The following is a 24,307-nucleotide window of genomic DNA, read 5'->3' as shown; positions in this document are numbered from 1 at the left end:
TGAGGGGTGTGATGAAAGGCAGATTTTGTTACCCTTGGGGCAGATGTTATTAAGCCTTAGTATTTGTGATGCCAGGGCAAGGTTATCCTCTAACCCATGGCCGCTGGTTCCTGGGCCAGGCGCAGGGCAAATAATCACTCCGATGCAAGGTAACGGAGCAACGGCAGCTTTACTGAGGCATTCAGATGGAATAGTCTTTACAGCTCAGTTTAGGCCCAAGGAGATGACCAGTGGACTTTAGGAGAATTGTAGGCTCGCTGGGACTTGTGGTGGACTTGGACTTAGTTATGCAGTCCCACGCTGACTTTAGACTTGACAGACTTGACTTCTCCCCCGTATTTAGGCTTACCAGGCTTTGACATTCACGTGTAGGGGCTTCCATGAATAGTTGTTGCGTGGTTAGGCCTTGGTCTCCCTCAGGAACACCAGACACTCTCAGGACTTCACTTGACTGTAGCTCAGCAACAACTCAACTGAACTAAGCTGGCTCCTCCCTGCTATATAAGTCCCATAGGTCACCAACAAGTCACCTGGTCACTGGCACCTTCCTTGGTTACACAGGCTTCGCAACAATACTTAAAGGCACATTAACATGAATATAATACATTAACTCTTTACATGACAGAGTCCTGAGGAGTGTGGAGGCCAGGGGACTGGGACTGAGTCCACCTGATAGGACCACTAGTGTACAAAATGGCCACTTCTGTACTGGGCCACCACAATAGCATCGATCAGTGTATTCGGTGATCTGCTTATAAAGACTGCCTAAGACAGACTGTATAAGCAGACTGAAGAAACCCTCCGGATGCAATTTAATCCTATCTCTAACACCCCAGACTGCAACCAGGGTGTATATGTAAGCCTGCATTGTTAAAGGGGTACTCCACCCCTAGACATCTTATTACCTATCCAAAGGATAGGGGATAAGATGTCTGATCGCAGGTGTCCCCAGCTGCACCCGGCGTTCGTTTAGAGCGTTGGGTGCAGCGAAGGAGGCTCATGACGTCACAGTCACGCCCCCTCAATGCAAGTCTATCGGAGGGGGCGTGACGGTTGTCATGCCCCCTCCCATAGACTTGCATTGAGGGGGCGTGGCCGTGACATAACGAGCGAGGAGTGACTGTGATGTCACGAGCCTCCGCCCCGCATCACCAGTCGAAGTTAGCTCCATGCACCGGATGTCTGGGGTGCCGCAGCCGAGATCGGGGGGATAAGATGTCTAGGGGCAGGGTACCCATTTAAGGTGTTTATGAATGTAGATGAGGTGTATGGAGATGTACTTTACCTGTACATGTGTGTGACTGGGTGCAGCATCTTTCTGTGGTATTATAAGCTGTTTTTTAGTAATGCACCCTGTAGACTGATCATACATCACTCTGAGTCTGCACAGTTCTCTCACAGGTTCTTTATTGGTTTCTTGCTATATGCGTATAATGTGGCAATGCTGAATCATTCCAAACACAAGAGATGTCTCTTCCTGATCAAGGGGATGTCACAATGGTTGGACTTGATGCTGAACTCAAGGATCGGTAAGGATCTTCTGTGGGTCCACAATTTAGCAAGGTCCTAAGCCTGAAAGCGGGGCCAGGTCTTCACAGTGTTGTAAAAGGTGTTTCCAGGGCAGTCAGTTGCGGTGACGTTACGATGTCCCTTCAGGATGTAGGTAGACTTGATATATCCTTTGGAGACTCCACAACTGATGAGACTTTTGGCAGCGTTCTGGGCTGCGGTTGTGGGGTTACTCTCTGGAATAACACAACAGACGTTATAAAGTTGAAAGTGATTTTCCCTCATGCCCAGCCCATATGTGGGATCGCTGGCTGATGGGAACCCCAATATTTATGGACTATTTGTGACATGAGCTTTTAAGCTTTGATTAGTTTATGGAAAAATCTAGAGTATAACGTCCTAATCCATTTTTGCGGCTACATTTCAGAAATGGAATTTAAAGTGCATATATTTTATTATTACACCAATGTTGTTATTTGAGTATTGTAAAGATAGAGAGGATCTTTGGCGGGACAAAACTACGAATCTAAGGTACGTTAGTGACCCCTCAATGGACTCCTTCACCCACACTAAAACCCAGTGCAGTTTTCCTTTAAGCATGCATGGCATTAGTATTCAGAATATTGGGCAGACCGAATGGTTCTTTTTTGCCGACACATTCTGTGTATTTTATGTAATATTCCCTCCCCCCCTTTAGTGTGCAGGCTTGTCAATTATCATTATCAGCTGCAGCAGTTAAGTGCTTAGTGTAACCTCTTCTTAGAATATCATAAAGAAAAATAAAGGGTGTTGTTAAAATATATAATTTTATGTTATATTTTAACGACACCCCTTATTTTTCTTTATGATATTCTAAGTAGTCTGTGGGGTTTATATCAGGCATATGTGTAGCCTTTACTATTCACACAACTGACATAGTGTAACCTCTTCCTTGCGGTTTCTTTTCTTTTTGCTCACTCACGATGGACCTTGCAAACCCAGTAAATCAGTAACCGCCTTTTCCCTCCATCACATACAGTGGGGAAAAAAAGTATTTAGTCAGCCCCCAATTGTGGAAGTTCTCCCACTTATAAAGATGAGAGGCTGTAATTGTCATCATAGGATATAACCTCAACTATGAGAGACGGAATGAGAAAAAAAAATCCATAAAATCACATTGTCTGGTTTTTAAAGAAATTATTTGCAAATTATGGTGGAAAATATTTATTTGGCCAATAACAAAAGTTCATCTCAATACTTTGTTATATCCCCTTTGTTGGCAATGACAGAGGTCACATGTTTTCTGTCTTCACAAGGGTCTCACACACTGTTGCTGGTATTTTGCACAATTGGTGGCTGACTAAATACTTTTTTCCCCACTGTACCATCTATACCCCTGTACTACCATCTATACCCCTGTACTACCATCTATACCCCTGTACTACCATCTATACCCCTGTACTACCATCTATACCCCTGTACTACCATCTATACCCCTGTACTGTAAATTGTTCCCCAGCCTGTTAAGTCGAGTGCACTTTCACCAGCACTGTGTCATGGCATAGTAAGTACAAGGTGCTGACCAGACAAGTGAGATAAAGGAAGTCCACTTGTGAGTACTACTGGTGAACAGTCCATTTTTGGCGTCGACCCCTGAAATTGAGAGAATGAGAAGTAGCAGTGCACCATGGGCTCTCAGGTGCTCAAGAAGACCAGTGAGAACCCAAAAATCACCTAGTCACTACTCAAGGATTATGTAAACAAAACCAGTCAGGTTTTTTTTTTATATTTTGAAATGACAGTACACTGTACTAAGGGACTTGACTTCTGCTACACATTGGACAGTTTCCCATGAAGCCCCCAGACATCCCCCCGACTCACTTGTGAAGCTGCCGATTAAGCTGATACCGATGGATTTAGAGTTGTAGTTTGGAGCATGAGCACCAACAGATGTCCAGCCACGGCCTTCAAATATCGAGCCATCTCCTCCTATCAGAAAGCTGCAAAACACAAAGGCCTGGTTACCTACATGATTCAGCTGAGCTCATAGGATGATGTACCTGCAGCCACTTACCTGTAACCTACGTCACACCAACCATTGGAGTTCATGTGGTAGCTCTGGACGTTCTTGGCTTGAGTGGTGCAGGTGGACTTGGACGAGCAGGCGGTTCCTTCAGTGTGGTGGATAATCACATAGGGGACTGGAACGCTCATGGCTGTCCTGCAAGTTGGACTACGTCCCCCCCACTGGGATTTAGTGAGGATGGTGGGGCAGCCTGTGGGGTGAAGAGAGAAGCAATGTTAGCACTAAATTCCCAAAACTATTGTCACCTGGAGAGTATTAAAGAGGTACTCCGCTGCTCAGCGTTTGGAACAAACTGTTCCGAACGCTGGAGCCGGCTCCGGGAGCTCATGATGTAATAGCCCTGCCCCCTCATGACGTCACACCCTGCCCCCTCAATGCAAGTCTATGGGAGGGGGCGTGACAGCCGTCATGAGGGGGCGGGGCTATGAAGTCACGAGCTCCCGGCTCCAGCTTTTGGAACAGTTTGTTCCAAATGCTGAGCAGCGGAGTACCCCTTTAAATTGGTTGTATCACTTTTACTCTTTCATTTATTAAGTATAACCAGATATTGATGCATATTATTTTCTTATGTTTTTTTCTTCTTGTTTTAGAGTTTTCTTATAATTCTATCTTCTGGTGGTTGAGGGCCATGTTGTCTAAGCTGCTTTAAACAGCAGTTAGAGATCTGCAGCAGCCAGATGGACCATCGAAACCTGTTGACTGGAGATGTTCATTGACTTTCCAAAAACGAGTAAAATGTCATCAGAAATTCTTACCCTAAATTTTTAAAACAGTTTAGTTTTTTTTTTTTTTATAATAAACCATCACAGAAGCTTTCAAAAATTGGTATATTTGTAAGCAGCCAATGCATAGAATAAAGTTAAAGGGGTATTCCACTTCCTACTAATATATTATCACGAATTGTACTGGCTTCAGCATGTTCACCCCAGACAGGAAGTTGTGTAGTCCTCTCATTGTCTGTGTTGTTTCATCTCAGCAGCTCCCTGGCTCCTCCTACTCTACTAAGACAATGCATCATCCTCTGCTGTCTCAGGAGATGTGGCTGGATCTTGTCTCTAAGCTCTAGCCCTGCCCCCTAAATGGTATCATCACCTCTGACCAGCCCCTCCAGTCTCATTCACCATATCCCGGCCATATATATATATATAATATCTTGGACATTTAGGGAGAATGGGAGGTGTGGTTATAGTATGATGCCCTGTTCTGAAGAGGAGCAGACAGGAAATGAAAGCATCAGGTGCTGCAACCTAAATGATTGTGTGATAGTCTGCTGTGAAATGAGTTTTGCAACAGCTCTGGGTGGAGAACTGGCATGAGTGCTGTGGTAGAGGAGTAGGCAGGGCAGGAGAACTGTGATGCAGACATAAGGGAAAGCAATGCATTCTGGGAATTGAACTGAGCAACCGATCAATCAGAAACAACAGTGATTATCGGACGTAGGAAGAGAAACTGCTGTTACAAAAAAATAAGTTTTTTGATAGTTTCAGAACTGGGGCAGACAGCTAAGAGATGCTTTATGCTTTTGCAGCATTTTTATTTATTTTTACCTAAAGTTGGAGTACACCCCCTGTCATTTAAACACTGTGACAATGAAACCATCCCAAAATTGCTAAATCATCTCGTGCACAACAATAATTGTGCCAATATTCATTCAGAAAACATAAGCCCCTAGATGCTGCTGTGCTGCCCCACACTATAACACACAGGTGCCCCACACTATAACACACAGGTGCCCCACACCATATCACACAGGTGCCCTACACTATAATAAACAGGTGCCCTACACTATAACACACAGGTGCCCCACACTATAACACACAGGTGCCCTACACTATAACACACAGGTGCCCTACACTATATAACACACAGGTGCCCCACACTATAACACACAGGTGCCCCACACTATAACACACAGGTGCCCTACACTATAACACACAGGTGCCCTACACTATATAACACACAGGTGCCCCACACTATAACACACAGGTGCCCCACACTATAACACACAGGTGCCCCACACTATAACAAACAGGTGCCCCACACTATAACACACAGGTGCCCCACACTATAACACACAGGTGCCCCACACTATAACACACAGGTGCCCCACACTATAACACACAGGTGCCCCACACTATAACACACAGGTGCCCCACACTATAACACACAGGTGCCCCACACTATAACACACAGGTGCCCCACACTATAACGCACAGGTGCCCCACACTATAACGCACAGGTGCCCCACACTATAACGCACAGGTGCCCCACACTATAACGCACAGGTGCCCCACACTATAACGCACAGGTGCCCCACACTATAACGCACAGGTGCCCCACACTATAACGCACAGGTGCCCCACACTATAACGCACAGGTGCCCCACACTATAACGCACAGGTGCCCCACACTATAACGCACAGGTGCCCCACACTATAACGCACAGGTGCCCCACACTATAACGCACAGGTGCCCCACACTATAACGCACAGGTGCCCCACACTATAACGCACAGGTGCCCCACACTATAACGCACAGGTGCCCCACACTATAGCGCACAGGTGCCCCACACTATAGCGCACAGGTGCCCCACACTATAACGCACAAGTGCCCCACACTATAGCGCACAGGTGCCCCACACCATAACGCACAGGTGCCCCACACTATATAGCACACAGGTGCCCCACACTATATAGCACACAGGTGCCCCACACTATATAGCACACAGGTGCCCCACACTATATAGCACACAGGTGCCCCACACTATATAACACCCAGGTGCCCCACACTATATAACACCCAGGTGCCCCACACTATATAACACCCAGGTGCCCCACACTATATAACACCCAGGTGCCCCACACTATATAACACCCAGGTGCCCCACACTATATAACACCCAGGTGCCCCACACTATATAACACCCAGGTGCCCCACACTATATAACACACAGGTGCCCCACGCTATAACACACAGGTGCCCCACACTATATAACACACAGGTGCCCCACACTATATAACACACAGGTGCCCCACACTATAACACACATCGCCCTCAGTTCCATCTGCCAGACAACCAGTTTTTATGAGATTTTGTACTTACATTGTGCAATGCTGCACAGAGCGAGGAGGGTGAAGAATCGCAGCATGACTGACAGGATCCTGGGTGAAAAAGAGAAAAAGACATGAAAAACATTGAATAACAGAAGAATATGACTAAAAGAACAAGCAATTGAACAGGTATACCTAATAAATCTCACTTGTCAGGCCACTATATTAGGTACATCTGTTCAATTGCTTTGTTAACACAGAGCCAATCAGCCAATCACATTGCAGCAACTCAATGCATTAGGCATGTAGACTTGGTCAAGACAACTTTCTGAAGTTCACACCAAGCATCTGAATGGGAAAGAAAGGGGATATTAGTGACATGATTGTTGGTGCCGGTCTGAGGATTTCACAAACTGTTTATTTACTGAGATCTTCATACACAACCATCTCTAGGGTTTAATGAGAATGGTCCGAAAAAGAGAAAATATCAAGTGAGCGGCATATGTGCGGAGGAGATTGTCTTGTTGATGTCAGAGAAGAATGGGCAGACTGGTTTGAGATGACAGAAAGGAACAGTAACTCAAATAACCATTGGTTACAACCAAGATCTGCAGAATATGACCTCTGAACACACAACAGGTCCAACCCTAAAACAGATGGGCTACAGCAGCAGAAGAACACATCGGAGGCCACTCCTGTCAGCTAAGAACAGGAAACTAAAGCTTCAATTTACACAGATCATGAAAACTAGATGATGGAAGATGGAAGAACGTTGTCTGAGGAGTCTCCCTCCAGCTGTGACCTCAGATGACAGGGTCAGAATGTGGTGTAAACAACATAAAGCACATCCATCCTACCTTGGATCAGGTTCAGGCTGGTGGGGGTGTAATGGGGGGGGGGGGGGCTTAGTACCAATTGATCCTGTATAAACCCCACAGCTACCTGAGTATTGTTATTGACCATCATGTCCAATCCTTTATTACCACAGTGGACCCATCTTCTGATGATACTTCCAGCAGGATAATGCCCCATGTCACATGACATCATCTCATACAGGACAATGAGGTCACATGACTCCAATGGCCTCCACAATCACCAGATCTCATCACTGCTGGGATGTGGTGGCACGATAAATTCTCATCATGGATGTGCGGGCGACAAATCTGCAGCATGATGTCATCATGTCCATATGGAGGAACTGTGTGATGTCATCATGTCCATGTGGAGGAACTGTGTGATGTCATCATGTCCATGTGGAGGAACTGTGTGATGTCATCATGTCCATGTGGAGGAACTGTGTGATGTCATCATGTCCATATGGAGGAACTGTGTGATGTCATCATGTCCATATGGAGGAACTGTGTGATGTCATCATGTCCATATGGAGGAGCTGTGTGATGTCATCATGTCCATATGGAGGGACTATGTGATGTCATCATGTCCATATGGAGGAACTGTGTGATGTCATCATGTCCATATGGAGGGACTGTGTGATGTCATCATGTCCATATGGAGGGACTGTGTGATGTCATCATGTCCATATGGAGGAACTGTGTGATGTCATCATGTCCATATGGAGGAACTGTGTGATGTCATCATGTCTATATGGAGGAACTGTGTGATGTCATCATGTCCATTTGGAGGAAATGTGATGTCATCATGTCCATATGGAGGAACTGTGTGATGTCATCATGTCCTTATGGAGTGAAATTTCTGAGGAATGTGTCCAGCACCTTGTAGAAAGTATAAAGAAGGTCCGACCGGGGACTAGGAAGGTGTACCTAATAAAGTGGCCAGTGAGTGTAGTTTAGTGTGCGTCAGTAATTGTAATGTTCTTGGTGTCAGTAGGATGCACTCACCTGCTCGTGGCGTACCTGGCATCTTCTTCACCCCCGGCTCTCACTTTTTATTTCCTCTCCGGTGTTTTATCAGTGACCTTGTGCGGTTATTAAGAGGGGAGGGGACATGATTGGAGTTTCGGTGTTACGATGGGGGTGGATATTCAGCCAGTGATCATGACATTACTAGATGCTGCATTTACTTGTAGATTTGACTCACTATAACCCATTTGTAAAATACGTCAGTGAAATGTGCCATGCTGCTGCCCCCCCTTTTATGTCTCCCAATCTCCCAGGTCCTGTCGGAGCTTGAAGTGACCAATATACTGTGGCCAGGCTCCAGAAGGCCTCACCATCTCTACATATGCCCAACTATAAACTAGGCGGCCGAAAGGAATAAACCCTGGCAGATCACCCTGATTCCAAGAGACTGTGGGGGGTATTTATCAATTTTGCCTGTTGACCGTTTCTTTTCTTTTTACCCTTTTTTATTTTTATTTTCGTGGACATGCGCCAAATTTATCATTTGGTGCAAGTTGTTAGTAATTTTGGCTCAAATGTTGAAATCAGCCGTTCGCAGCGCCTTTTACACAGAACTTACCGCCACAGAGGACGCGTATTTTACCCCTGTAGAGCAGCCATTTCGGAGTCCCTCCTGCAGTATATCAGCAAGTGACGTGAGTTATTTTCTTTTATGGGGTTTATAGTCACCATGTGAAATGGATTTTATTTTCAACTTTGGTATTTTTTTTTTTTTTTGTTACTTTAGTGCAGTGGTCTCCAACCTGCGGACCTCCAGATGTTGCAAAACTACAATTCCCAGCATGCCCGGACAGCCGTTGGCTGTCCGGGCATGCTGGGAGTTGTAGTTTTGCAACATCTGGAGGTCCGCAGGTTGGAGACCACTGCTTTAGTGCTTACCTTTCCTGAACCTGTGTGGCTATGTCCAATACTGGCTCAACGGAGGGTGAAGGTTCCTGGAGGCGTCGCTGCTTTCACCCTAAAATTTTTTACATTTTCTGACACTGCTAAGTGTGTTTTCCATGTGCAAAATTTCTTGGCGAGGATTTGCGCCCAAAAAAAAACGGGATTTTGCGCCAAAATTGCGCCAAAGATCGATTGGCGCAAATTACTGACTAAAGTTAAAGTCACACACAGGACCGTGTGATTTTGAGAAAGTTGTAAAAATGACAGTGGAGAAGATGCGCCAAACTTTGGCGCAAAAAGACACTGCGCCAAAGTTACGTGAAAAAAAACAAAACACATAAATCCTTTGATAAATACCCCCCCCCCCCCCCCCCTGTGTCTTTAACTAGTGGCAGCATAAGAATATGTGGGTGATAATGGAGGACAATAACCCCCCGACTCAGGGTGCATTGAACATTGTCCGGGGAAAGTAGAAAACAAATGTTTTCAAATCAACTGGTGCCTGAAAGTTAAACAGATTTGTAAATTACTTCTATTAAAAAAAAAAAATAATCTTAACCCTTCCAGTACTTATTAGCTGCTGTATAAAACAGAAATGTTTGAATTTTTTCCACTCTGACCACAGTGCTCTCTGCTGACACATCTGTCCATGTCAGGAACTGTCCAAATAAGAATCATATCCCCATAGAAAACCTCTCCTGCTCTGGACAGTTCCTGACACAGACAGAGGTGTCAGCAGATAGCACTGTGGTCAGACTGGAAAGAACTTCACAAATGCCTCTGTAGTATATCTGTAGTATACAGCAGGTGATAAGTACTGGAAGGGTTAAGATTTTTAAATAGAAGTGATTTATAAATCTGTTTAACTTTCTTGCACCAGTTGATTTGAAAACATTATTTTTCCACCGGAGTTCCCCTTTAAAAAAAACATTCTAAACACACTCTTGTCACTGCGATCATATAGGCTGAACTTTTTTTTTCTAATTAACTGGTGCAAGAAAGTTAAACAGATTTGTAAATCACTTCTATTTAAAAATCTTAATCCTTCCAGTACTTATCAGCTGCTGTATACTACAGAGTAATTTGTGAAATTCTTTTCTGTCGGACCACAGTGCTCTCTGCTGACACCTCTGTCCGTGTCAGGAACTGTCCAGAGCAGGAGAGGTTTTCTATGGGGATATGATTCTAATCTGGACAATTCCTGACACGGACAGAAGAGTCAGCAGAGAGCACTGTTGTCAGACAGAAAAAAAAATCCACAAATTTCTGTTTCATACAGCAGCTAATAAGTACTGGTAGGGTTAAGATTTTTTAATAGACGTAATTTACAAATCTGTTTACCTTTCAGACACCAGTTGAAAACATTTTTTTTTAATATTTGTTTAAATCGGATTTCCCCTTTAAGATTAATCGATGTGGCAGCCGCCACACCCCCTCCCATAGACTTGCATTGAGGGGGCGGGGCTATGACATCAAGAGCTCCCGGCGCCGGCTCCAGTGTTGGGAACAGTTTGTTCCAAACGCTGAGCAGTGGAATACCCCTTTAAATCCCCACAAGGTTGCATGGAGTCCCTGACCAAGGGAAATTGACAGCTGCTTGGCGATGGTCTTGTAGCCTATCCCAGCCTCGTGTAGGTCTACCATCTTGTCCTTGACATCCTTGGACAGCTCTTTGGTTTCGGCCATGGTAGAGAGTTTTGGAATCGGAACGATGGCTTCTGTGGACAGGTGTCTATTATACAGGTAACAAGATGAAATTAGGAGTGGTCCCTTTAAGAGAGTGCTCCTAATCTCAGCTCATTAACTATAAAAAGACACCTGGAAGCCAGAAATCTTACTGATTGATAGGGGGGGGTCAAATACTTATTTCACTGAGTAAAATTTCAATTAATTCTTACATTTTTCTGGATTTTTTTTTTTAATCCAACCATTAAAATGATAGTCTGATAATTTCCTTGTCAATGGCCAAACATACAGAATCCTCAGAGGATGAAATATTTCTTCACTGTATCCTGTCCTTGCAGAAGTGTCTGGCAGCTGCTCATTTCTTTTCATATTGACCTGTATTGGATGCTAATTATATATATGACGGGAGTCAGAGCTCTGAGACATTGACATACAGCTTCCATACATTCAGGTTGTCATCATTAAAGGGGTACTCCGCCCCTAGACATCTTATACCCGATCCAAAGGATAGGGGATAAGATGTCTGACCGTGGGGGTCCCGCCGCTGGGGACCCCCCGCAATCTTGCATTCTGCACCCACCTCTTTGAGCTGCACGCCGCGCTGCCAGCTCACAAACTGCCGGGTGCCGACCACGGGGCCGGAGTATCGTAACGTCACGACTCCGCCCCTGTGTGACGTCACCCCCCACCCCCACTATGCAAGTCTATGGGAGGGGGAGGCGTGACCCCCACGGTCAGACATCTTAGGGCCGGAGTACCCCTTTAAAACTCTTATGTCTCCCCTCGGCAGATTTAGCATCAACAAACTAGTTATAGCAAGTTGTTTCCGATATCTATTTTGTACATACAACACATTGGCCCTCATTTACTATTATCAACCCGACTTGTTTTCTCGGGTTTTCTGTTTCTGCGCCTGTCACAGACGCATTGCGACCGTGTGCGCCTGTCATTTCCGATCTACCCGAGTCGGCTTTTCAAAAACCCGAAAAAGGGGTGTTACCTGACAGAAACGCCTTTTTCCAAGGTATTTATGAAGAATCCTAACCCGATTTGTCAGGTATTGGGCTAGATACTTACCGACACCTCCGACACCTTTGTGTAGTATGGGATCTGAAGCTGCCTTACCCCCCCCCCCCCTTTTTTTTTTTCTTTTACTTCATACACTAGTTTGGCCTTAATTTTGATGTGTTCTGTTTCATTATGTTTTTGGTTTGTTTATGTAGTATTACTGTGTATGTATTGTTTAAATCAGTTTATTTTTTTTTATTATTTATATGTTATGTTTGACAACTTACTTTTTATTTTTTTTTACTTGATTAGCATCCTTTGATTCTTTGCACTTGTTTTTTTATATTTTTTATTTTACCTAAATAGTGGATATCTAAGCATGAACAATCTTTAATTAACCATTCTTACGAAACCTTGTTGAAGTCAATACATTTTAAAAGCAATAAGTCATCCAACATTATACAACCATTTATGAACACGCGGGAAGCCTCCGAAAGCTCCTCTTTGTTGCGAGCCTTCCGTGCAGCCTGACGACCACTCATTCTCCACTGCCGTCACTTCCCGCGCTTTAACAACGTAAAGGACATTGACGGAGTGAACTGACAAAACTTGTCGCAACACGAAACCAGCGTGCGACAAACAAAAAACCTGTGCGACACAAGTGTGCGCCACAATAGTAAATATGTTGGGGGGGGGGGAAACGACAGGAAAAACCACAAAACCAACAGGGAAATCATAGTAAATGAGGGCCATTGACTGCGCCTTTAAAAAGTTTGGAACTTTACAGAAGACTTTAAAAGCTTCTGATAGGCTGATTGATATCATGTGAGGTAATTGGCAGGGACTATTTTCCAGCCCTACTTGCTTCTTTTCTTGACATCATGGGAAAAAATTCAGCCAAAAACTACGGATCTCAAAAGTCTGGTGCATCCTTGGGAACAATTTCCAAACACCTGAAGGTCCCACGTTTATCTGTTTGCACAATGATTTAGGTAAACACCATTAGACCACAGAGACATCGTATCGCTCAGGAAGGAGGAGCGTTCTGTCCTAGTGATTGTAGGATGTTAGTGCAAAGAACAACAGCAAACAACCTTGGGAAGATACAGGAGGAGAAAATGGGTACAAAACTATGTCCTATAGCAGGGCCACCATCGGATTTCTGGGCCCCATACTGCTAAGGAGTCTGCGTCCCCTCCCAAATTCTGTTTACTGAGGGGGTGGCTGTTTGCAGGGCAATTTTGGTTAGATATAGGTTGGCTGGGATTCTGTGGGGGGAAAGTCTGATACAAGGTAGTATGGGCTTTATGGGAGAAGAGTTAAGGGAGTACAGAAGGAGAGCGGGACTCTCTATATGGAAGGGAGAACAGAAGTAGGTGGCACGGGCTCCAATGATGGTGAAGGTATCCCCTGAAAAAGGGGTACGGAGGCACGGAACGCAAATACATGGCAGGGGTTCTGTTGGAGAAAGTCAGTGTCAAACACTCTGTTAGGGTTGGGGGGCCGGAAACAGGTGCAGAGGGGTTGGGATTGGGAAAGCCAAAAGTGGCTAGGTGAGCTGTGAGGAAATGCGGGTACAGAAAATGGTACATGTGGGGTATGGGATACGGCAAGAGAAGGTGGCTGGCGTTCTGTATAAAGCAAAGGCTCAAAAGGTGCCAGGGAGTCTTGAGGGGGTCATAGGTAACATGGAAAGGAAAAAGGTGGCAGGGCTTCTATTAGGCTAGGGGAGAATAGAAGGTGAAAGGGGGTATGTTAGCAGCAGAGGACTGGGTGATAGAATGGGGTAAGTAGGAGGACATAAGGTGGCAGTGGGTCTGTTGGGGGACAAGGATACAGAGAGTGGCACAGATGGTGACAGGGTCTCTGTGAAAGGGCGAGTGGGCAGGCAAGTGACAGGCAAGTATCATCTTCCTACTGAGACTGCTGGCAGAATTTCTAAGCGGAATATTCAGCTCAAAAATTCCGCTGCTGTCCCAGTGATTGCTGCACTGTGCACATGGCTGAATTTCCGGTGCACGATTACAGTGTCCACAAAACCATTAAACAGTTAAATGTTTATGCAGATTCTGCTCAGAAATGTATTACCATCTCTAAAGACAGCATATTTCCAAAAGTCCATAGTACTACCCAATCAAGTAAATGTGCAGAATGTCTACCTGTAATTTTCGCACATTTTTGGCAGTGTGAACTTGGCCTTAGAGAGACACTGTACACACCCAAATCCAGTCCCAGACAATACCGGTCCATCACCAGGTACATTAGTGAATAGGAAGGAAAGGCTTCTAGGAAAATACCGGCTCACATGGCCCTGACTGACCAGGACGCGATAAGGAGGATACAAATGGACTTTAATGACCAAGATCCAACGTGTTTCTCTGCGCATGCGCAGCGAAGCGCGTTGCATCTTGGTAATTAAAGTCCATTTGTATCCTCCCTATCGTGTCTTGGTCGGTCAGCGCCGTGTTAGTTGGTAATTTTCCTAGAAGCCTTTCCTTCCTATTCACTTATCTTCACACACCAGAGAGAGGGCAGCAGGCGACCGGTTATTCATTGTGTCTTTATCATTGTTGTGTATGAATCTACAAAACCACCCAGGGTGAGCAGTCATTTATTCTAATTCTCACACTGGGTACTAACCCTATTGCGCGCTTGTCTTTCTACTTTTAGACCAGGTACATTAGACAGTGTCAGTAGTCACCGCTGTGGTTCATAGCTTGCTAGTATCCCCCCGAGGTATTCTTGTATGCTGATCCATTACTGTGTTACCTGACTTTGTCAACTTCCTTTACTCGGCTTTATACCCGAGTCTGACCCCACGTGTTCCTGATCACTGAACCCGCCCTGACCTATGACCCACTGCCTGTCCTCTGAACTCACCTTGTACCTACATTCTTCTCTTGCCTGGCCAATTGATCTTTTGCAGTAGTGTCTTTTAATCCACAATCGGTCTGGCTTCAAGGAGAACGCCGACTCCACGTGGCGCAGAATACAAAAGGAATGGAGATCAGATAAAATCGAGGTAATTTATTTCCCAAGATGCATCTTGGGAAATAAATAAAATAAATTACCTCGATTTGATCTGATCTCCATTGCTTTTGTATCCTGCGTCACGTGGAGCCGGCGTTCTCCTTGAAGCCTGACCGATTGAATATCTTGCCTAGCCGGAGGGCTGCCGATACACTACCTCTTGATGCGCTTACCATTGTTGTGTATGACGTTACACAACCACATCTGGTGAGCTGCTGTCTTATTTCACTTTTATACTGATTATCTCTCTTTTATCACACCAAGAAGCACTCTCCCTTTTCTCCCATTTTTAGTCCACAAGGCCAGAAGTCACCTACACCAGGACCACTCCGTGTTCCGAAGTGCCCCCTTTTTTTTCTCCAATAGTTGGGGCACACATGACCCAACTCTACAATTGCTAATAATATCCATCTCCTACTCTTTTTCCCTCCCTCATCCCTGTTGCCTACATTACCCTAGGAGCACAATTCTACACAACATATTGTAAATACTATAAGACCTTAAAATAGAAAATCAGCTCCAGTCCGTTCCCCTCATTATGGGGTTATCAGCTCAGTATTGATTGTGATGTCGAATGTTCCAATCTTGCTCCTCAGTCTGACACAAACAACTACGCCAAAAGTAAAGAGATGGCTATTTCTGATGCTGCTTATCGGAGATTCAGGGCCACGGAGCCGAGTGCAAAGTAAGGACTAGTGCGGAGTGCAAAAGAGCGGAGAAATGTTCTGCTGTGACCTTGGCAATATTCTGCATCTTTCTATTTATGTTATTTACTGTCCCTATTTGTCAGTAAACATGGGGCACACACATTGTGGGGTAGTTCTGTACTTGTGAGAATCCAATATTTCCTCCTTCAATCGCCCATATTAGATACATAATAATGTTATTGCCCCCATTACATAACAGCATCGCCCCATACACCAGGTGTTCCCATGGACCCTATGACCCTCCTCACAGGGAAATAAATAGAGGAGGGATGTAGATAGGCCCTCAGACACAACCAGTCAACGGTAAGTAACACAACCACGATCTCCAGTGCCAACAAGGCCTTGCACCCACTTCACTGATCCCTCCGCTTCTCTCCAGGTGTATCCAGCCATGCTGCGTCTCGTCGCACTCCTCGCTGCCCTCTGTGCAGTCACACAAGGTGAGTAAAGGATCTGCTGATGGGAAGAGATGCGAGTTATGTAGATTCTGCACCCCAATCATATACACAAATCCACTTGCTGGTTCACCGTAATGGTGTCTACGACGTGTTTGCATATTCTACGCTCTACAATACCGGTCATTTTTGTTTAACCACATATCTTTGAACTTCATGCTTTGCTGCCCTTTATCCTTTGGTTCACGGAATGTAGGATGGATTCTCCGTTAAAAAAAAAAAATGGGGGGCAAAGTCGTATATTCGTGAGAAGCAATGCAGAGAAACATAGATAATCATAAGTGGCAGTGAGACTCCTGTCATCCACAACTTTCCTGCACAGACTCACTTCAGCAGCTTATAAAAGCCTCCATGTTGCTTTATCATAGAAGGTTGAATGACAGCGCCCCCATTAGCTGCTTTGCATGTGTACATGAGGGGTAACATCATTTCTGGCCATTATATGACTTGTAGATCTGCAGGTTTCATGTTTAACATTCAGTTGTCTGAGTTAGTGGGTGAAGACTGTCTACTACGACGTCTCCCATACACGGCACAGACAGAAGAGAGGATCCTGCTTCTCTGTATCTATATAGTACACCCTCAGAAGAGAGGATCCTGCTCCTCTATATCTCTATAGTACAACCTCAGAAGAGAGGATCCTGCTTCTCTGTATCTCTATAGTACACCCTCAGAAGAGAGGATCCTGCTCCTCTATATCTCTATAGTACACCCTCAGAAGAGAGGATCCTGCTCCTCTATATCTCTATAGTACACCCTCAGAAGAGAGGATCCTGCTCCTCTATATCTCTATAGTACACCCTCAGAAGAGAGGATCCTGCTTCTCTGTATCTCTATAGTACACCCTCAGAAGAGAGGATCCTGCTCCTCTATATCTCTATAGTACATCCTCAGAAGAGAGGATCCTGCTCTTCTATATCTCTATAGTACACCCTCGGAAGAGAGGATCCTGCTCCTCTATATCTCTATAGTACACCCTCGGAAGAGAGGATCCTGCTCCTCTATATCTCTATAGTACACCCTCGGAAGAGAGGATCCTGCTCCTCTATATCTCTATAGTACACCTTCAGAAGAGAGGATCCTGCTCCCCTATATCTCTATAGTACACCCTCAGAAGAGAGGATCCTGCTCCTCTATATCTCTATAGTACACCTTCAGAAGAGAGGATCCTGCTCCCCTATATCTCTATAGTACACCCTCAGAAGAGAGGATCCTGCTCCTCTATATCTCTATAGTACACCCTCAGAAGAGAGGATCCTGCTCCTCTATATCTCTATTGTACACCCTCAGAAGAGTTGATCCTGCTCCTCTATATCTCTATAGTACACCCTCAGAAGAGAGGATCCTGCTCCTCTATATCTCTATAGTACACCCTCAGAAGAGAGGATCCTGCTCCTCTATATCTCTATAGTACACCCTCAGAAGAGAGGATCCTGCTTCTCTGTATCTCTATAGTACACCCTCAGAAGAGAGGATCCTGCTTCTCTATAGTACACCCTCAGAAGAGAGGATCCTGCTCCTCTATATCTCTATAGTACATCCTCAGAAGAGGATCCTGCTCCTCTATATCTCTATAGTACACCTTCAGAAGAGAGGATCCTGCTCCCCTATATCTATATAGTGCACCCTCAGAAGAGAGGATCCTGCTCCTCTATATCTCTATAGTACACCCTCAGAAGAGAGGATCCTGCTCCTCTATATCTCTATAGTACACCCTCAGAAGAGAGGACCCTGCTCCCCTATATCTCTATAGTACATTCTCAGAAGAGAGGATCCTGCTCCTCTATATCTTTATAGTACACCCTCAGAAGAGAGGATCCTGCTCCTCTATATCTCTATAGTACACCCTCAGAAGAGAGGATCCTGCTCCTCTATATCTCTATAGTACACCCTCAGAAGAGAGGATCCTGCTCCTCTATATCTCTATAGTACACCCTCAGAAGAGAGGATCCTGCTCCTCTCTATCTCTATAGTACACCCTCAGAAGAGAGGATCCTGCTCCTCTATATCTCTATAATACACCCTCAGAAGAGAGGATCCTGCTCCCCTATATCTCTATAGTACATTCTCAGAAGAGAGGATCCTGCTCCTCTATATCTCTATAGTACACCCTCAGAAGAGAGGATCCTGCTCCTCTATATCTCTATAATACACCCTCAGAAGAGAGGATCCTGCTCCTCTATAGTCAACCCTCAGAAGAGAGGATCCTGTCCCCCTATATCTCTATAGTACATCCTCAGAAGAGAGGATCATCCTCTATATCTCTATAGTACACCCTCAGAAGAGAGGATCCTGCTCCCCTATATCTCTATAGTACACCCTCAGAAGAGAGAATCCTGCTCCCCTACATCTCTATAGTACACCCTCAGAAGAGAGGATCCTGCTCCCCTATATCTCTATAGTACACCCTCAGAAGAGAGAATCCTGCTCCCCTACATCTCTATAGTACACCCTCAGAAGAGAGGATCCTGCTCCTCTATATCTCTATAGTACACCCTCAGAAGAGAGGATCCTGCTCCTCCATATCTCTATAGTACACCCTCAGAAGAGAGTATCCTGCTCCTCTATATCTCTATAGTACATCCTCAGAAGAGAGGATCCTGCTCCTCTATATCTCTATAGTACACCCTCAGAAGAGAGGATCCTGCTCCTCTATATCTCTATAGTACACACTCAGAAGAGAGGATCCTGCTCCTCTATATCTCTATAATACACCCTCAGAAGAGAGGATCCTGCTCCTCTATAGTCAACCCTCAGAAGAGAGGATCCTGTCCCCCTATATCTCTATAGTACATCCTCAGAAGAGAGGATCATCCTCTATATCTCTATAGTACACCCTCAGAAGAGAGGATCCTGCTCCCCTATATCTCTATAGTACACCCTCAGAAGAGAGGATCCTGCTCCTCTATATCTCTATAGTACACCCTCAGAAGAGAGAATCCTGCTCCCCTACATCTCTATAGTACACCCTCAGAAGAGAGGATCCTGCTCCTCCATATCTCTATAGTACACCCTCAGAAGAGAGTATCCTGCTCCTCTATATCTCTATAGTACATCCTCAGAAGAGAGGATCCTGCTCCTCTATATCTCTATAGTACACCCTCAGAAGAGAGGATCCTGCTCCTCTATATCTCTATAGTACACCCTCAGAAGAGAGGATCCCGCTCCTCTATATCTCTATAGTACACCCTCAGAAGAGAGGATCATGCTCCTCTATATCTCTATAGTACACCCTCAGAAGAGAGGATCCTGCTCCCCTACATCTCTATAGTACACCCTCAGAAGAGAGGATCCTGCTCCTCTATATCTTTATAGAACACCCTCAGAAGAGAGGATCCTGCTCCTCTATATCTCTATAGTACATCCTCAGAAGAGAGGATCCTGCTCCCCTATATCTCTATAGTACACCCTCAGAAGAGAGGATCCTGCTCCTCTATATCTCTATAGTACACCTTCAGAAGAGAGGATCCTGCTCCTCTATATCTCTATAGTACACCCTCAGAAGAGAGGATCCTGCTCCTCTATATCTCTATAGTACACCCTCAGAAGAGAGGATCCTGCCCCCCTATATCTCTGTAGTACACCCTCAGAAGAGAGGATCCTGCTCCTCTATATCTCTATAGTACACCCTCAGAAGAGAGGATTCTGCTCCTCTATATCTCAGTAGTACACCCTCAGAAGAGAGGATCCTGCTCCCCTATATCTCTATAGTACACCCTCAGAAGAGAGGATCCTGCTCCTCTATATCTCTATAGTACACCCTCAGAAGAGAGGATCCTGCTCCTCTATATCTCTATAGTACACCCTCAGAAGAGAGGATCCCGCTCCTCTATATCTCTATAGTACACCCTCAGAAGAGAGGATCATGCTCCTCTATATCTCTATAGTACACCCTCAGAAGAGAGGATCCTGCTCCCCTACATCTCTATAGTACACCCTCAGAAGAGAGGATCCTGCTCCTCTATATCTTTATAGAACACCCTCAGAAGAGAGGATCCTGCTCCTCTATATCTCTATAGTACATCCTCAGAAGAGAGGATCCTGCTCCCCTATATCTCTATAGTACACCCTCAGAAGAGAGGATCCTGCTCCTCTATATCTCTATAGTACACCTTCAGAAGAGAGGATCCTGCTCCTCTATATCTCTATAGTACACCCTCAGAAGAGAGGATCCTGCTCCTCTATATCTCTATAGTACACCCTCAGAAGAGAGGATCCTGCCCCCCTATATCTCTGTAGTACACCCTCAGAAGAGAGGATCCTGCTCCTCTATATCTCTATAGTACACCCTCAGAAGAGAGGATTCTGCTCCTCTATATCTCAGTAGTACACCCTCAGAAGAGAGGATCCTGCTCCCCTATATCTCTATAGTACACCCTCAGAAGAGAGGATCCTGCTCCTCTATATCTATAGTACACCCTCAGAAGAGAGGATCCTGCTCCTCTATATCTCTATAGTACACCCTCAGAAGAGAGGATCCTGCTCCTCTATATCTCTATAGTACACCCTCAGAAGAGAGGATCCTGCTCCTCTATATCTCTATAGTACACCCTCAGAAGAGAGGATCCTGCTCCTCTATATCTCTATAGTACACCCTCAGAAAAGAGGATCCTGCTCCTCTATATCTCTATAGTACACCCTCAGAAGAGAGGATCCTGCCCCCCTATATCTCTATAGTACACCCTCAGAAGAGAGGATACCACTCCTCTATATCTCTATAGTACACCCTCAGAAGAGAGGATCCTGCTCCCCTATATCTCTATAGTACACCCTCAGAAGAGAGGATGCCTCTCCTCTATATCTCTATAATACACCCTCAGAAGGGGGATTCCTCTCCTCTATCTCCCACCCTCAGAATAAGGGATCATTCACCTCAATATCTCTATAGCACACCTTGAGAAGCAGCAGCAGAATGGAGGACATTATAGAGCAGCACTGAGCAGTGTAAGCCATTACCTCTGATCTTGGGGAGATTTAACTTAAGATTTCAGTGGTTTCTCTGTGTCTCTCTGCATCTATTTCTCTCTCTGCAGCCCCCACCCCTTCATCGAATTTTAAGGGCAACTGTAACCTGATATGTAGAATATTTTGAACTGAATTACTGCTATATTACTTTACATGCTGGATTGAGGCCCATTGCGCCCATTTTGATAAAATTGTGTAATCAATCCACAAACAATCTCATATTGGATGAGAACCTGACTGATTCACCTCTCTTGGGCTTTATGTATTTAGGATCCAGCTATACTTTGATCTAATTAAACCACCCGGAGGTTGATGGGGAGTGTACGACTCCCAGCCCCCCCTCCCATACATACAAATCATTACACAGGAATCTTTGTAAAAGGAGTACCCTGGGATAGGGTTATTTAGCAGCATTCTCATTGTGCCTGTTATGAAGACAAAAAAATAAACATCTACTTACCTGCCGCCATTCCCCCTGTGCCTCCGTTGTCCCACAGTGCAACTCCTCTTCCAGGTTCCCTTGTGGTCAGTACGTCATACTGCAGTTTAGTGAAGCTCTGGCTCAGGAAATCGCTAGCTGCATCAATGTCCCGCAATTGGCTGTGTGGCAATGTCACGTATTGAGCTCTGGCACCAGGAAGAAGACCCCAACCAGTTCTGAGCCCTAGGCAGCCCCCCCTATAATCTCTAAAAGGCCCCCCATCTCCTTTTTGTTTTGATTTCTTTTTGGTGACCAGCCTTACCATTGGTGGGATAGAAGAAAAACACAACAGGGGTGAAGTGTGGAGATCATTATATGGGCTGAGGCATTAAAGGGGGTACTCCACTGGCCAGCGTTCGGAACTTAATGTTCCGAACGCTGTTTTCGTGCTGACGGGGTCAGATACGCCCCCTTGTGATGTCACAGCCACACCCCCTCAATGCAAGTCTATGGGAGGGGGCGTGACTTGCATTGAGGGGGTGTGGCCTTGTTGCCATGAGGTTAACTATTAACGTTTCCCCGTCCTGTGAGCTCGCAGGGTGGAGGAGTCCCCCATATTGTGCTGCTGACAGGTACATGAGGGAAAGTTTCTGATATTCACTATAAGGAAAGTTAGTTTAGTGTTCATAAGCACTGGGGTCCTTAGAATCTTTCCTTCCAGTGGATGTAGTGATCTCAGAAAGAGGAGGAAATCCCCCCCTGTAGTTTCCCTCACGTGTCGCACCCTCCTGCAGTATTTACACAAAACACCACATTTGATATTTAATGACGACAATGGTTAATGACGTTGATCTTCTCTGCCAGGCTGCCCCACCATCCTCACCAAGTCTCAATGGGGAGGCAGGGCCCCCACTTGCAGGACAGCCATGGCCACCCCGGTGACATACGTGGTCATTCACCACACCGAGGGCACCGCATGTTCCACCCAATCCGCCTGCATAACCCAAGCCAAGAACATCCAGAATTATCACATAAACAGCAACGGCTGGTGTGACATCGGCTACAAGTAAGACGGGGGCGCTGCGGGGTGTTGTACAGCAAATATAGAGCATTTCTTGAATCGATCTACTGCTCTCTTGTATCACCCTGCATTCTGACTCCGTCTTGCATTTCAGCTTCCTTGTAGGTGAAGACGGTAACGCCTATGAGGGCCGAGGATGGACATCAGTAGGTGCTCATGCCCCAAATTATAACTCCAACTCCATTGGCATCAGCGTCTTTGGATCCTTCATGAGTAAGTATGGAATGTAAAAGAGGTACTCCGGTGGAAAACATTTATTTTTTAGGTCTTTATAAGTCAACGGGTGCCAGAAAGTTAAACAGATTTGGAAATTACTTCTATTTAAAAAATCTTAATCCTTCCAGTATTTTTTAGCAGCTGTATGCTACAGAGGAAATTCTTTGCTTTTTGAATTTCTTTTTTGTCTTGTCCACAGTGCTCTCTGCTGACACCTCTGTCCGTGTCAGGAACTGTCCAGAGCAGCGTAGGTTTTCTATGGGGATTTTCTCCTGCTATGGACAGTTCCTGATATGGGCATCAGGTGTCAGCAGAGAGCACTGTGTACAAGACAAAAAAGAAATTCAAAAAGAACAGCATTTCCTGTGTAGCATACAGCTGCTAATAAGTACTGGAAGGGTAAAGATTTGGTTAATAGAAGTAATTTACAAATCTGTTTAACTTTCTGGCACCAGTTCATTAAAAAAAAAAAAAAGTTTGCCACTGGAGTACCGCTTTAAGACAACAACAGAATATCCCACCCTCCATAGTGATTGGCGACATTAAAGGGGTACTCCGGCCCTAAGACATCTTATCCCCTATTCTAAGGATAGGGGATAGGATGTATGATCTTGGGGGTCCCGCCGCAATCTAGCATGCAGCACCCACCTGTGAGCACTGCAGGAAGCGCTGGAGGCTCCAAGTCTTATGCCTCCCGACCACGGGGACGGAGTATTGTGACGTCACGACTCCGCCCCCGTGTGATGTCACACCCCGCCCCCTCAATGCAAGTCTATAGGAGGGGGCATGACAGCCATCACGCCCCCTCCCATAGACTTGCATTGAGGGGGCGGAGGGTGACATCACATGGGGGCAGAGTCTCCAGAGCCTTGGAGCCTCCAGTGCTCACAGGTGAGTACTGCATGCTAGATTGAGGGGATCCCCAGCGGCGGGACCCCCGCGATCACACATCTTATCCCCTATCCCTTGGATAGGGGATAAGATGTCTAGGGGCGGAGTACCCCTTTAAGCAGCACAGTTCGTTATCACCATTACATTATATCTAACACATCTTTTCCTCAGACTATAACCCCAACACTGCCGCCCAGAATGCTGTGAAGAATCTCATCAGTTGTGGAGTCTCCAGGGGATACATCAAATCTGCCTACATCCTGAAGGGGCATCGTAACGTCACCGCCACCGACTGCCCCGGAAACACCTTTTACAACACAGTCAGGACCTGGCCCCGCTTCCAGGCTTAATCCTGAAGGGTTAATGTACCGAGCTGTATACTGCAACTCAGCCCAATAAGGTCCACTTTTTATCCCTCACTACAATTTATTAAAACTTAACTTTTTTTTAACTTTGAT

General features: G+C 45.4%; 2 protein-coding genes across 17 annotated transcripts in view; one reads left to right on the top strand and one right to left on the bottom strand.

The window, feature by feature from the left end:
• The window catches only part of LOC130291653 (peptidoglycan-recognition protein SC2-like), a 43,563-nt gene extending 19,256 nt beyond the window's left edge, over positions 1-24,307 (top strand). For 5 of the 7 annotated variants that reach the window (XM_056540656.1, XM_056540655.1, XM_056540657.1 and 2 more), the window contains exons 3-6: positions 16,200-16,260; positions 22,526-22,727; positions 22,837-22,955; positions 24,021-24,305. In XM_056540656.1, the coding sequence (XP_056396631.1) occupies positions 16,212-16,260; positions 22,526-22,727; positions 22,837-22,955; positions 24,021-24,199 (549 nt within the window). In that variant the 5' untranslated portion in view covers positions 16,200-16,211 and the 3' untranslated portion in view covers positions 24,200-24,305. Of the gene's footprint in view, positions 1-8,758; positions 8,902-8,927; positions 9,140-16,199; positions 16,261-22,525; positions 22,728-22,836; positions 22,956-24,020 lie in introns of those variants that run through there. The other 2 variants (XM_056540661.1, XM_056540654.1) reach the window with 2 other exon arrangements.
• Positions 1,126-16,090, bottom strand: LOC130291655 (peptidoglycan-recognition protein SC2-like). Of its 10 annotated transcripts, none has more exons than XM_056540672.1 (5): positions 7,482-7,505; positions 6,677-6,735; positions 3,563-3,764; positions 3,370-3,488; positions 1,126-1,745 (listed from the first exon to the last, which is right to left on the bottom strand). In XM_056540672.1, exons 2-5 carry the CDS (start codon positions 6,720-6,722, stop codon positions 1,567-1,569), a joined length of 546 nt encoding a protein of 181 aa, XP_056396647.1. In that variant the 5' UTR covers positions 6,723-6,735; positions 7,482-7,505; the 3' UTR covers positions 1,126-1,566. The 10 variants fall into 10 exon arrangements, with proteins under 10 accessions (XP_056396647.1, XP_056396648.1, XP_056396644.1 ...); XM_056540673.1 differs by lacking the exon at positions 7,482-7,505 and adding an exon at positions 7,259-7,282; XM_056540669.1 differs by lacking the exon at positions 7,482-7,505 and adding an exon at positions 7,214-7,237.

Source organism: Hyla sarda, chromosome 9 (genome assembly GCF_029499605.1).
Source record: "Hyla sarda isolate aHylSar1 chromosome 9, aHylSar1.hap1, whole genome shotgun sequence".
Classification (NCBI taxonomy): domain Eukaryota; kingdom Metazoa; phylum Chordata; class Amphibia; order Anura; family Hylidae; genus Hyla; species Hyla sarda.
The sequence above is the reverse complement of the archived record's forward strand: the minus strand, read 5'-3'. Positions and strand labels throughout refer to the sequence as shown.

Excerpts from the sequence above, each read along its gene's own strand:
- LOC130291655 (XM_056540666.1), bottom strand. The coding sequence starts at position 6,722 with ATGCTGCGATTCTTCACCCTCCTCGCTCTGTGCAGCATTGCACAAT. Across the intron at positions 3,489-3,562 it reads TGGTGTGACGTAGGTTACAG|CTTTCTGATAGGAGGAGATG; the intron begins GTAAGTGGCTGC and ends TGTGTTTTGCAG. Across the intron at positions 1,746-3,369 it reads CTTAATCGGCAGCTTCACAA|AGAGTAACCCCACAACCGCA; the intron begins GTGAGTCGGGGG and ends GTGTTATTCCAG.